Source organism: Convolutriloba macropyga, chromosome 7 (genome assembly GCF_964194025.1).
Source record: "Convolutriloba macropyga chromosome 7, txConMacr16.3, whole genome shotgun sequence".
Taxonomy (NCBI): Eukaryota; Metazoa; Xenacoelomorpha; order Acoela; family Convolutidae; genus Convolutriloba; species Convolutriloba macropyga.
The window spans coordinates 29336567-29351983 of NC_134474.1; the positions used below are offsets into that span (position 1 = coordinate 29336567).

The 15417-nt window shown below is 35.4% G+C and overlaps 1 protein-coding gene across 9 annotated transcripts in view; it reads right to left on the bottom strand.

The window, feature by feature from the left end:
- Positions 1-232: 232 nt before the first annotated feature.
- Positions 233-15417, bottom strand: part of LOC142342191 (gamma-aminobutyric acid receptor subunit alpha-6-like) — a 138348-nt gene continuing 123163 nt past the window's right edge. For all 9 annotated transcript variants that reach the window (XM_075393422.1, XM_075393425.1, XM_075393420.1 and 6 more), the window contains 6 exons: positions 6136-6203; positions 5450-5654; positions 4776-4922; positions 4364-4501; positions 1318-1525; positions 233-897 (listed from right to left, as the gene is read on the bottom strand). In XM_075393422.1, coding sequence (XP_075249537.1) covers positions 348-897; positions 1318-1525; positions 4364-4501; positions 4776-4922; positions 5450-5654; positions 6136-6203 — 1316 coding nt within the window. In that variant the 3' untranslated portion in view covers positions 233-347. The remainder of the gene's footprint in view (positions 898-1317; positions 1526-4363; positions 4502-4775; positions 4923-5449; positions 5655-6135; positions 6204-15417) is intronic.

Here is a 15417-nt window from a genome sequence, read left to right on the forward strand (position 1 = left end):
GGGACTGCTTTATCTGCTTTCTTGGGACTATTTTGTCTGGGACTGCTTTGTCTGGGACTGTTTTGTCTGGGAATATTTAGCTATTCGAGACCGTTTTGTCTGGGACTGTTTTGTTTGGGACTGCTGTCTGTTCGACAAAATAATTTTTTGTTCCATGACACAATAAAGCTTGAAAATGGCCGATCTGAAATCATAATTCAGGAGACGTCGCTCAATTGGGCGCCAAGCAGAGTAGAAAACAAAATATGAAATTAATATTGTGATTAGGTAAGCACAAAACCCTCTGAAAATAAATAACCAACATCAACTGTCATTTTTATCACTTATTTCGACCAGCTAATTGCAATTTACGCACCTTGAATGTTTAGAGTGAAATGCCCCATTAATATAAATATTGCATGCCATACTAAAAAGCTGACTGGGAAAACGACTTTAGAAATATCGTCTATATCTCTATGCATATACAGCCGTCGCGAGAAACCAAGTTTTTGTTCACGCTCCGGGATGTTCACTTTTTTGGCAGTTGATTCGAGCAAGTTGCGGTTGGGTGTTGTATGTTTTCCATACGGGGTCGACATCACCGAATAATTGTTTTCGTCGGATAGCAACTCAATAGCTTCCCGTTCGGGTGTTTTGTTGTTCACCCCGAAACTTGTTGACCTAATTACTTCTCCCACGTGATTGTTTGTTGATCGTTCGTTAGCGAGAAAGTTGTTGTTTTCCTTGGCGTAAACTAGACTTGCAGGTCGTTTTTTGCTCTCCGCGGGGCTTGCGCTTGCCGATTCAGTTTTATTGGAGTTGTTGACAATTGCGAACTCAATTAGACTGCCGAATACGAAGAAAAAGTTGATTATCATGTAAATATCGCCAATCTTCAGATCAGCAACACCTGGAAACCTGAAATCAGGATTTTTCAGAAGTCATAGCCAAATTAGAAGAGTTAGAGTAGATCAACAACGAAAATTATACCGTGTCATCCAACTACCAATATGCGCGAGAAATACAATTTATATATTTCATCTAAAAGTGCCTCTAGTTCCAGCAATATAGCGGAAAGCAATTTAAGAGGATCATGTACTTCGTAACACAAAGAGGAACACGGTACGAGTTGGCAATTAGAAGCTAAAATACTTTCAAAATTATGGCTATACCATGCTAATGTATCAACAAACAAAATTTTGTTGCTAACAGTTGCAAAATATTGCCTTATTTTTATGCACTATCGAAAAAAATAAAGAGTAAAAAAGCTGAAACTCTTTTTTATCTGCAAAAAACCAGCGTTGCATGGAGTGAAGAAAAGATAAAACAAAGGCGTACTTGTTGGCAGTTCCAGTGATAAGTGTGATTTGGGCCAGAATGGTGGTGATGGTGAGTCCAGCCCTGGCGGGGACGGCCTTCTTGTCTATCCAGAAGGAGACCCAACTGAGACCCACGAGGGAGATGGAGGGCAGGAACATGGTCACTATGTAGATGTGGAACTTCCTCTTGAACTGTACGTGCACACACAGCTTAGTGTACATTATGCCTGAAATCACACTAAATATAATTAACGTAAATTTACCTTAACGGATCTAAGGTGAACTGAACTCAAGTTAAGGTAAAAATTACGATAAATGTTGGTAAGTAAATGTACCCTAACTTTCTTTTTTGTAACGTATTGGGTACGAAAACGCACCTGTATAGTAAGATTTTATACTTAATTGTTGCCCTAACTGGTCAATTTTTAAAGTAAACCCGGGCCAACCATCATTCAACTTTCCCTGATTTCACTCAAGGTCAATAATCATACAATGTTATATGAATCGTATGATTTCCTGCATACCGTAAAAATATCATATATGACTTCCTGCAAATCAAACAAGAACAAAACAAAAATTTTTGAAAGGCGAAAGAAAAGTGTAGATATTCATTTTCGGTAGAAGTTGCAAAAAATTCTCGGAAATCATACAAGGTCATATATGATGACGTACAAAATATTGACCGGAGCCACATATTTATCCATAATGTAGTCACAGAGAATTTAAGTTAAATGCTTGTATGTGCACTGTACTGTTTAACTCTTTAGATCCCCTAAAAATAGCATTGGTTTGCAGTCCTACTTAGAACATGATTTTGGTGTCATATGCAACAAAAATGCCGCTTATGAATATTTATAAGTATAACATAGCTTCAAAGAATATCAAAACTTCAATCACATGAAGCAAATATGGCATTTCAGATTCTTTTGGCGAATCACAAAGTTACGCAGGGGAATCACATTAGTGATGCCATATGGATATAACTAAAAATGTAAATGGAAAGTAAAATCAATTTACGATTCCCAGTAATTATACTTGGATAATACATGAATGCTTGGAAGTCATACAAAGATCATTTACGATTTCTTTGCTTTCATAGTAGGATCGTATGAAGAAATCAAATATAGACATTATGGAACCATATATGATCATTGTATGATATCGAAGGAACTTCAAACCCGGGAGGTCAAATTAAGTCAGGTTACGTTGAAGTAAGTTAAGAAAAGGCAGATTTGCCTTATCAGTCAAAGTTAGTTATGGTTATTAAGGTATATAAAGCCTACTTTTTAGTGCGATCAAGAGGGGATTTTTTAGATGAAGTCAATCAAAGTTTAAAAAGTAGAGCTTCCCAAGCTAAGGTCGCAGCTGGGAACCATCTTTGATCAGACAATCCGAAACCAAAATGACATCTGATCAGACGGTTCTATACAATAATAACCTCCGATTAACACAAGCTTGCTAAAAAAAATTCTGCGATTGACGTGCGCTTAAAAGCATCTCTAAACGAGTTTTATCGCAACCCAATTCAATCTGGTACCTCATCCTAGGTTTTTAAAAAAAACGTTTCGAACTTCAAAGAATGATATGTTCATATTCTAACCGGTCGCGACGTTAATTTCAAAAGAATCAAATCAGGATCAGAAAGAAATATTTTTGTTCTTTTGTTCAGATCAGAATGAAAATTTGTTTGGTGTATACGCAGTCTTGCATACGTTTGAAACTCCGTTGTAGTTTTTATCATCAAACCATTTTCACCAATTTGTGACTATATGAAACTAGTTCGCTCGTTGACTCGGATTTTCAAGCATATGTAACAACAAAATTTCATTTTGATATTCAAACAAAATTTCATTTTGATAAGAATTCATTCTTGATAACATACCCAGCAGATTGCCGGAAAATAGCCGCCGTTGATTCCAATAAGCATGATTGGGATTGAACGAATAGAATATATTGAAAAAAAAGATTTTTGTACAAAAATATTTTTTAAGTCCGATTTATTTTGATGGCATCTCGTAGTTGAACATACTTCTGTTTCTTAGAGATAGGCTACAGGGGCTACTATCAAAACCAATAAGCATTAGAGGTGGTAACTAAGACTTATAGGAACGACGTTCAAATAGCGGGCATCTAAAATTGTGCTTTATGGGTTTATCCCGTTTCTATTTCTGACTTCAATTTTTTATACCGACTCTGTTCATTTTGAATTGCTTTGCTTAGCAACTGATGTTCAAATTCAATTTTAGCAGAATGAGAGAAGAGAGAAACTAGCCTAGAGAAGTTAAAAAGATTTCACGCAAAATGTCGAAAAAGCGGCAAAATGGTAAAGCGAAAAAAAGTTTGACGAAGTAAAAAAAAACATAGCAGGACAAGTCCTGACGTACAATTCAAAGAATTTTCATTGACTAAACAGAAAAATAGACTTAGAATGGACTATGAGTGAATTGAGAAAACCATTTTTAAAAAATCAGATCAAAACAATAAGAAAAAAAAACAAAAAATCAATGTCAAAATGCCGCATGTGAACAAAAAAAAACCACTAGCGAGAAATGAAAATTTGATTCAAACAAAAAACTAGGCCTAGAATGAACTGTGAATGGATTGGTAAAACCATTTAGAAAAAAATCCGATCCGAAAAATCGAAAAAACAGTAAAAATCAGAGTGAAATTGCCGCATGTGAACAAAAAACCACTACCGAGAAACCGAAGTTTTGTTCAAACACCATTTTTGCACTCTACTTTAAAATTAGAGCAAAAAAATTCACGCCGCAAAATCACTCGCTTTTTCGCTCCATTTCCTGTTTCGGCGTGACCAAAATCACTACTCCAATTTGACTTCAAAAATCGTGAAAATGTGTGAACAGATCTTGAAAAAAAAGACAGCGCCCCAATACAATTCAAATTCTTTGAATTGTAAAAAAAAAATACGAGCGCAATAATAGCCGGCTGAGAAGATGAGGGCGGCTATTAATAAAGACTTATATGCAAATTGTATTAACTAAATTTAGTTAGACACATTTAGTTTGAAGAAATGGTTAGCTAAATGTGAATTGTGGATTGAGTACCTGGTCCCCAGTTCTGCACGATTGTTTCGTTCTCCAACTGGGCTACGATGTCGAATGTGGCTGTGGAGTTGAGGTTCTTGTCAATATCCACTGCGTACTCTTTCCACGAAATCAGCTGCTCACTGTCCTTGTATTCGTCTGCATACACGCACAAAGCACAACATTACTTCAAACAAATGACTTCAAGTTTATTGACTTCAAGTTTCCCTAAAAAGGACATGATCAGAGTATGATCATAGTAGGAACACAGAATAAAAATTTTATGATTCAGCGCTGAATTACTATGTTACTATGATCCGGGGAGAACCCAATGTTCGAGAGCCCAGACGAAAATCTCGCCATGTTTGCGTGTCTCATACTTGTCCTAAGTCTGAGTCATCATTTTCTGAGTAACTTGCACTAGAGTACTCACAGCTGGAGAAGCATAGGGGACACTTTTGTCTGTCGAGGGGAAATGAGCTGAGATCCAGAGCACACCTGGACTTAAGCACAACTCTCTTGGAGGACATCACCAGACTGCTCCTGGTCAGTACTGTGATTGAACTCTGTGACACTTCAGCTGCAACAAGTTGAACAAATTATTTGCACTCCTCTGCTCAATTTGCAAGAAGTATACTTGCCTGGTTGGTGCAAATTTATCGAGCAATTGGTGATAAAGAGCTCTATAGCAAAAAAAAAACGAACTTAAATTCAGTACAAATTCAGTGCATATATGATAACGCCACACTTTTTTACAACTATAGTAAATTCGATTAGGTTGTAATGTACGAATGCGTGTTCATTCTTTTTCATGTAGCTATGGCTTTCAAATGGGAACTTTCAAATGGGAACCTTCGGACTATCTGGAAACTACTTAAAACCTTTGCTTAAAATGCTGGGCACAGGACAGACTATAGTCTCGCTCATATCAATGAGACATTATGATGTTGCAATGCTGTACTGAACACTGAGTCTGGGACTTTCTCAAAACTCACCAAAACTGACACAGGTTTTGGTCACATTATGTACCTAAATTTCACCGCACGTATTCTAAATCAGCACCGCTGTTAATTAATGTTACTGGGTGCATACATATATGTGACTAACCTGGAGTGTTTTCGACCATAGAGTCTAGAAAGTATATGTTTGGCCTCCAAATAGCATCTGCGTATGCTCCCTTAAGATTGACAAATGGCTGCTCCTCTGTGTCATTACTCCTGTTCATGCTACTCCTGTTGAACAGGTAGTCTGCAGCATATTGCAATCGGCTGTCGTTCCAGTATGCACGGAGATAGATGTCAGCTGACATACTCTGAAATGACGTCATTATCATATCCACGCAAAATGAACTTTTTATCGTACCCTGGGCACTATATACCAAAAAGTGGCCATATAGTTGGGTGACAAACAATAATCTATTCTGCATATTTAGTTTTACTTGAGTTGTGAATTGATTGCTTTTTACATTATGTTAATTATTGTGAACGGTCTATTACAATATTAGAACTTAAAAATGTTCTTTTTGCTTGATCTGCTTATATAATTTTTGCCCAAAATCAGTCACGTCCATCAGTTTTTTATTATGATTATGTTTTTTTTTTCATTTTTTCACCGTTGTCTTCTAATATCCAAAGTCAGCGTCCGACTGTCCGTTGTTGTGTGCGCACATCTTGGATCTTTTCCGTTTGTGCCCCCCCCCCCTTCCCCCAGCTTAAAAGGAAAAGATCCCACGTTTTTAAGAATGATAAATTCAGAAGGAGTGTTTTCAAAACAGATATGAGAGTTGTACGTACCATGTCTGATTCCGAGAGTGGTCCAATCTGATAGATGTATAGTCCGAAGAGCACCCGTGTCGTAGTACCTAAAATGAAATACAAATTGATCACAGAACATACCATTGAAAACTTGCAGGTCTCTTCACCATTCCAATATCTTGGATTATAAAACGCAACACTAATTATTACCGAATCTAGAAAAGAACGGAATGAGCGCAAAAAAGATAACAAATAGCACGAAAACGAACGGGTTGCTAAGGAAAATTTGGTCAAATTTGTTGCGCAATTTTGAGAGGAATCAATGGCATGAGCATGAATAAAAGCAAAAAATTAGTGGAAATTGTAACACAAAGACACGGAAAACGAGTCAAATGATCCCCAAAAAATTAAAACAGTGAACTCAATAAAAGGAAAAACACAATTAATGACCTGAAAAATAATGTTACACATCTGTGGTCTAAGCTGAATGAGCAGCGGTCGTAGACAAAAAAATACATTTACCTTTTCAATCCGGAAAGGTACAGATTTTGCATTATTTTACAAAATTATACAATCAACATTTTCTGCGCTTTTTGCTTCATTTTCAATAAAATTGACAAAAAATCATACAAAATTTGAATCAGCAACATTTCATTTTGAGTATGGGTTCGTTCAGCGGACAATTTCATTTGAGATAGCTAATACTGCTCATATCTTTTCTGTTAATGTCTGTTATCAATATAGTAAGTGTTATGAATCTTGACGATAAAACTTGAATAAGACATTCTTCAGTTTTATGGCACATTTTGCTCATGTTTACGTCTTGGTTTTTAACGCAAATTAATCAACTGTAACTGCTTTGATCAATTATTGGCGCTACCCATCAGGTAACCACCAAATAAGCACCGAAGAACAACTAAAATTCGTCAAATACTCGACGAAATACCCGATTCCACTACAAATATATGTTTTTTACTGCTCTATGTATCTGGATCTACATTTTTGGCCACATTTAGTTAAACTAGTTCAACATTATTGAACTTCCAATTTTTCAAACTCTCGAGTACGGCAATTTCATATATTCTCCAATAATTTTATACTGATGAAGAATATTTCATGGAACGGACTGATTTGGTAAATAAATATAATGATGTTCTGGTTTTGTAATGGCCCGGCACTGAAAGTCACTGCACGTGATTACAGCACTATTTTTACTATTGAATTACTCTGCACAGTCTGAATAGTTGTTCTGTTTTTTTTCTGGACATAATTACTATTTTTTATGCAAATAAGCTGCTTCAGTACTCAAGTTATTATTGAAATAGGTAGGTTCAGTGCTGAAATGTTCTGGGTGGTCAGCGCGGGCAAGAACTTGAGAACTTTGGTGAGTTAAAAACAGACAATTTTCTACCTATTTTACCGCCTATTGTTCTTGGTGATGCGGATCGCTGTTGTGGCCTGGAGCTATTTTCGATACGGTAAATGTTGTGGGAGTTGTAGGGAGTACGACATGGCGTTGCTTTTCTCAATTTTTTGCGACAAATTTTTGCGAAAATTTCCGGTGGTTACGTCTTGCTCTGTATATCCCGGATATATTTTCTGAAAACATTATCGGTAAGTGTCAATTTTTCACCTTTCCTGGTTATATTTTGGGGCTTCAAGGGATTTCCATAAAAAGTTTTGAGAGGTAATATCCGCCATTTCCCTCAGTTTTTGAAAGATCTAACTGTTTTTCTTATGAAAGATCTAACTGTTATTCTTACTTTTTTTTGTAAAATTTTGTTTTTCTCTGCAAATTTATGGGACTCAATTCATATATAGATCCAGTTTTGCGATGCAATAATTTTCTGATGGAAATGTCGTCAAGTTAAATTGTACGCTGCAAGTCTAAAACTGGTTTTATGATAATTTCACACAAAACTACACATTCCAGGTACCAACACTTTACTTTAGTTGACCCAATATTATAACTCAGATCATCTTTTTGTATCGTAACACATATAATGGTTGTGAATTCCGCTAACTTTCTCTTGACAAACTACATCGGTTCCATACGATTGATTTTTCTCATTACAACCATATTTCTAATTTAATTCAATTTTTCAACTATGATTCGAGTACAGGATCATAGCAAGTCGTGATCATATTTTGGTATGCAAAAACAATTTGGCTCCAAGAATTTGTATCTTGATCTTTTATATTGTCCTGTTTTGAATTGTCAGACAGCTATCTTCTGCTACTCAATAAATCTCTTCAATTGGCTTCATCGTCTCAAAAAGGGTTGCTATAGTGTATGTTGAAACATATGTTCATATTATTATGATATTCATAATATTCATGGTTCAACTGGGATGTGATACTGTATAACTATATGACGTGTGGTCTAGGAATAACTCTATTAATGTCTAGCAATGTTAATATAACAAACAAAAATTAGAAACCTGTAAAAACATGTGCTACAATAATTGCTTCGATAAATTGAATATTTCAAAGTTCAAAGTTGAGTAAAAACATGCATTAGCTGTTTCTGGCTGTCAGTTCTCTACATTTTGCTACGAGACAAGCTGTCGGTTCCTTTGTCTGCATGTTTGAGACGCAGTATCAACTGGTCATTAATCATGGATTCAAAAACAAAAGAATAAATTCTGAATTATGCATATTCATACGCCTGCCATCACAAGCAAAGCGTCTAGTTTAACATGAAGGACAAAATGTCAAATGAGAGAAAAAGAAAAAAATGATTGCATGACTTTTTCTGACCAGGTGTGCTCAGGACTCGGGCTAATTGCTGTATATGGAATAAATTTTGTCTGTTAATGGAGAATATGATCAAGCAAACTAATATATACAACCACAGTATTTTGTTGATCCATTTATTAAAGATACCGAATTAAGTCACAGCTAACTTGGCAAAATTAGACAGTGGCGTTAATAAAATTTAATAAAGAGTAGCTTTCTAGCGGTACGAGAGTCAAACAAACTGTGCCGCTGAAAAGTTCGAGTTTGAGGTTTTGAAGTCTCCGTCAGTAATTCTGCAATGTAACGCACGCCTTCAAAATTAAATCAGCCTTGATCTTACCTTTCTGGCCTTAAGGCTTGCTAAGACTTTTCAAACCTTGGTCCAAGGCTAAGGACCAAGCTTTAGAACGTCATATATTATTGCAAGGTAAATTGTCATGAACAAATTGTGATTTTGACTGAAGTTCTCGTGTTTTCCTATACATCTTTTATCACATTTTGTTATTTAAATATTTTTGTCAAAGCGAGAGACTGTCAACATCAAAACTTACTGTCGAAACAGAGTTTTGGTTAGATAGGGTTGCGAATGACGTTGCAATATAAACATTATATTAGCGGAGCTAGAAAAATGCTTTGAATACAGGTTTTCTGGTGTTTACCAATGTATTTGTACCTTCAGTCAATTTCCAAAGGTGATCGCGCAAAAATCTTGCAAGATAACTATAACTCGTGCAAAAATTCAAATTATCTGAGCATGTTAGAGGACGATCAGCGTAAGAAAAGACGGGTATTTTCCATTGTTGTTTTCATTACGGCATGCCTTTGTCAACCACTGACGCAGCAATTTCTTACTTTCTGTGCTAACTAAAATAAAGAAACAAAAATAGAAAACAACTTATATTTTAAGAATGCAAACAAACGAAAATAAATGAAAGTACAAAAGCGAGAATAGATAAGTGTGATTAAAGGATAGCCTAATTGTTGTGATAAACTTTTTAAAAAGTTTCCCGTTAGATATGATAAACAAATGTGAGATGGCAACTGAGACCGAAAAAAGAAACCATCAAGAGAACAGCGAGAAAACTGTGCCTGAGGTAAACGTTGACCTACCAGGATTGAGATTTCATGACAAAACACCAGTTCCGAGAACCAGTAACAAAAGGATCATACAGAATTATCCCCAATAAGTGACACGGACGAACAACAAACTGACACATCGAAATCTATAGAGGAAGCAATTAAAACTTCAATTGAAGCAGCTATCCCTGCTCTTATCCATCAAATCTTAAATAATTTAAGAGCAAGGATAAGTGAAACAGTTGACACTGCTGTAGCACGGGCGAAATGTGCAACTCTGGAAAGTGTTGCGGTCGACAACGTGACAATTGCAGGAAAAGTTGAACTACGAAGCCTATGTGAAGCAGAAAATCTAGAGACCTATAACCGACTCGAAAACTTAGAGAATTTCAATGTGTATGAAACAATTTTCAAGACTACAAACAGCTTCCCTGTCCTTGGACCTCCTGAGTCTACTATAAATAATGTCTTGCAAATTACAAGTAACTTAGGCGCAACTGTAGATGTCAAGGATATATCAATTGCCATCGCCTCGGTGCAAAGAAGGGAACGAAACCCCTCATCGTACAGTTCTCCCGAAGAATGGCAAAAATTTACATTATGAAGAAAAAGAGAACACTTTTCGAGAATGGACGCCAAGTCAAGATATTTGAAGACCTCAGCAGAGCAAGACCAACTTTCGTAAACATGATAAAAAGTGACAACAGACTTTCTGTAGTGTGGACCAAGGAAGGCAGTATACTATACACATTCCATAATGATAGAGAATTTTTGGTTTTGTGTGATGACGATAATGCTCTAAACTATGATTTTGAAGATGCTTTACAGTGTTTGTTGTTTTCATAGGCCGGTATTTCCGGCCGTGACTTCTAACTCCGCCAATATCTTACCAACTGCCAACTCTCCAATTCATCTATCTGCTCTGCAGTTAACAATCAGATCTTTAAAAACTCAACTTGAGGAACTGGAAGCACTAATTTTAGGCTTTGAGTCTCCGTCTGATGTTTTTTGTTTAACTGAAACATGGCTAACCAATAATGATCATTTCCCAAGCTATATCTTGAAGGGGTACAACCAAGTCTATACCCAAAAAAATGGGGGAGCCACATATGGAGGTGTAATGATTTAAGTGAAAGAAAACTGCACCATCCTTAGACAAAGCTTTTTAGACTTTGATGAAGCAATCTCCGCAGATATAGCGCTTGAGAGATATCAGTTTAAATTAGTTACCATTTACAATAAATTTTAGAAGAAAATAACTCAATCAGCGTTCCCGTCATGATCTGTTGTGATTTCAGCATTGACACTCTTACTACAACTCTCGTCCCTAGTAAACATAAAAATGCAATAATTGCCAATGGATTTGAAATATAGCCGGAAAATACTCCACGTGTCACCGAAAATTCAAAAACATTCATTGACCATTTTATCCACCAGAATGTGCTGAACCCAAGCTTCAAGGTGTTAGAGAATGAGGCCATCACAGATCACTACCCTATTCTAATGAGATGGGACCTTAAACCGGATTGCTCAACCTCATGCCAAGTGTATAGGGACACATCCTTGCTCTCAAATCATCGAGAAACAAAAAAGTTCAATCAAATACTAACTGAAAATTTAAGAAATATTCAAAATCAGCTGAATATTGAACCAGACGTGGACAAAAAGTTCCAGATATTTCATGATACATTCGATTCAACACTACTTGAATTTGCCCCCTTCAAATCCGCTAAAAGATAAAACAAAGACAATCACTGCCTGGTCTGATAATATGAAGAAACCTTTTTGATCAAAATAAAACAAGGCGTACGAAGCTTGGAAATCTGACGCCACAAATGAAGCTCTCAAAGTGAATTTTTAGGAAATTTGAAATTTTTTTAAGAGTTCCTTCAAAAAGTCGAAAATTCTTTATTGTAATAAGTTTATTAGTTGTACCGTAGAATCAAGCCAAATCTACAAACTCATTAATGACATAAACGGCAAAATGAAAACAAAAGAAAACATACCCGTTCTAGATAATATTATAAATGAAAACAACCAGACGTCTACTGAAAAAACTAATCAATTGAACGATTTCTTTACAAGCGTAGCGGACTCTCTCACAAAAGAAATCCCCAAAACTCCAGCACCAGTAATTGAACGTGTAGATGAAAAATGTTTCTTTATGATGTCACTCCAGCAGAAATAAAGTGTATCCTCGATTGTCTAGACAATAAATCAACTTCAGGGGACGATTACATTAGTAACCTCATTCTGAAGTCAGTTACTCATAAAATTTTTCTTTATATGGTCTATCTCATAAAAATGTCTGACAGAAATGACGTTTTCCAATCGGAAATTAAAAAAAGGAAAAGTAATTCCACTACAGAAAAGAGGGTTCCAAGACGAATCGAAATAATTGCCGGCCCATATCGCTACTTAAAGTATTCAGAAAAATTTACCAACATGCAATGTATAACAGAATATAAATTTTCTAGAAAATTTTATGCTTCTTTATGGAAAACAATTCGCCTTTTGTTGCAAACACGGCACAATCTTTGTTCTTATTGAACTGCTTGAAAAAATAAGATTCAATAGGACAAAAAACATTCACCGTTTCTTCACTGATTTGACAAAAAGTCTTTGACACTGTAGATCACAAAATTCTGCTGTACAAATTGAAAAGATATGGTTTTAAGAGCAACGCTCTTAGTTGGCTGAAATCGTACCTCTCTTATAGAATTCAGAGGGTAGAAGCAAATGGATACTTGTCTGAATGGCGGAAAGTAACTACGGGTGTACCCCAAGGCTCCATTCTCGTTCCATTATTGTTCGTTACCTATATTAATGATCTCCCTCTGTCTTGTCCGCCTGTTGACGTACTAATCTTTGCCGACAAAACCAATTTGATCACTATGAACTGTAATGTAAATGACAATGAGGTTGACCTACTCAATCTTAATAACCAATAACTGGCTGAATGCCAATAGGCTAAAACATAACTTAATCAAAACAGTCCGAACGAAAACTAAATCTAGTGCTTCTCATTCTACCTTCTTCCTAATCTCTTAGCTTCTAGAAATAAAACCTGTCTGTAAATACTTAGGTGTCTATGTTGATAACGAACTTTCATTTCCCTTGCATGTAGACAGCGTAGAAAATGAGACTCGGGAAACAATCAGGCATTTTATCTAATCTTCGACACTTCGTTCCTCGTTCCCAATTAATACGATAACATAATAGTAATGTGCAACTCATTATTCAGTAAGGATTTGTGGTTCATGGCTGCAGTAGCTACAAAAACTTTGAACCATATTTAAAATTGCAAAAGAAAATTTTGATATTCAATTATTTCAGAAACAGAGGTGAGAGTTGTAATGATATTTTTGAAAAAAAAACCAAATCCTTCCGATTTAAGAGCTTCAAGTATACGAATTACTCAAGTTTGTACTAAATTCTATCAATAACCTGCATAAACAAGAGTTTTCGAATAATTTATTTTATTTTTCGAAAAACACTAGAATGACATGATCAAATGAACACGCCCTTCTTGTTGAATCTCTTTGTAAAACGAAAACTGAGCGATTTACGATAAAATACCGTGCTAGCAAATTATTCAACCTTCTCAAATGCAAGAGAATACTGCCTCCAGAAATACATCAAATGAATCTATCAAAAATTTCAAAAATTGATCACTAAAAAAAATGTTTTTTTTTGCCCCAAAATGATGATCTAGTGAAACATATATTCAGCTGAAAAAAAATTTCCAAAAGTTAACCCTCTTGCGTGCATGCTACATGAGGTTCAATTTTGAGCCCTGATTCGGGCCTGAACGTTTGACCCCTCTGTCTCTTCTAGTTTGCGAGATATCACCATTTTTCGACTTTAATGAATTTTTCCAGAAAACTTTCCAGAATGTCTCAACCAGAAACCAACATGTGAAGTATATATATATATATATATATATATATATAATTTTGTTTCCCATAGGCTGTTATAACTTAATTCTGCCATCAATAAACAACATATGTAACCAGAGCGGTTACCTGGAGGGTCGCAGGACCCCGTTTTCTCCGTCTTTTCCGGGTCTCATCGTGAACACTTAATATATTATATTGTTTGTTGTTGATGATATACTGGATAAATAAATTCTTTCTTTCTTTCTTTCTTTCTTTCAAATCTTATTAAAAAAATGTGAAAGACAATTTTTTTAAGTAATAGTAATTTTTAAACGAAATGGCACTTGTGTATATACGAAAAAAAATCAGAAAATCTCAAGGTTGTTAAGAGGTTTTCCATATTTTGTTAAAACTGTTAAATTGGAACAACAACGGTTTATGCTTAGGTAAGATATTACAGTTTGCTTTCTCCTTAAATTCAAATTTTCAAAGCATATTAATTTTATTATTTTGCTGGGAAAATGCGGAACTATATCTCGGGAAACTTCACGCAATTATATATCGCGCAAAACAAAAGATGGTGCCTCATTCAGAATCAGTGGGAGCAGAACTCAACCTAGAACTTTGCCATTTAATTTATTGTCTTGCACTAACTTGAAAGATGAGCATACCTTGTACTCGATTGTGCAAACATAACCCTTTTCTTGTCAGAAATTTGCAACAGATTAGCATGAGCAGAAGGACATAGCGGGGGGGGGGGGCGTTGAAGTTTAGAATTGGGTTCAAACTCTAAGAACTTCCTTCCCTTCACAACATGATTTTATATCTCCTCAAAAGTTTGATGATTAGCATACCTAGAGAAGAGTATACCTGCTCAGTCACTTATTGCCTTTTACTTGCTTTGCCTGTTTATTGAGTTTTTGATATCAAAATAATGCATCAGACGAAAAACGGCCAAGTGAATAAAATTGCACAAAAGAAGGAAGAATGACTAATATAACTGCTATAAACTTCATTTGAGGGTAATTAATATCCATTTGGTATCGCCTGGGGTATCTATTTTACCCAAATTGAATTAAAAATAAGCTTAATTTTTTCCGAACGGGTATTGTCATTGTGATATCGCCGGTAAAAATAAGTATAAATATCATCCGATGATTACCGTAAAATTATCCGTAGTGTGACAAAAAAAGGTAAGAGAATCTACTATATTGGCCTTGAAAAGGGAATGAAAAGAGTCAATTTCACTGTCTAAGAAGGTTTAATAGAAATCCACATGCTCGGGTTACATATTAGAGAACCAGTAAGTTTTTCGTCTTTGAAATATTTTTGCGTAGTACGTGATTATAAATGAACAGCATAGTAATTAAACAATATACGTACGAATTGCTAGTTTCTGTATATTATGTGGAAGATGTACTCGAAGCTTTCTTCTCGTTCATCTAAGGCAACAATAATAAGATTAATTTTAATTCGACTGCCATGCCAAATTTGAACATCAAAAACTTCAATTTTTTTCTAATGAAATTAAAAACTACCCGTAAAAACCGGTGTAGAAATCAAATATTCGTTTGAAAAGTTTTTGAAGGAAAAAGAAAAACTAAATGGAAAAAAATTAAGTCGAAAA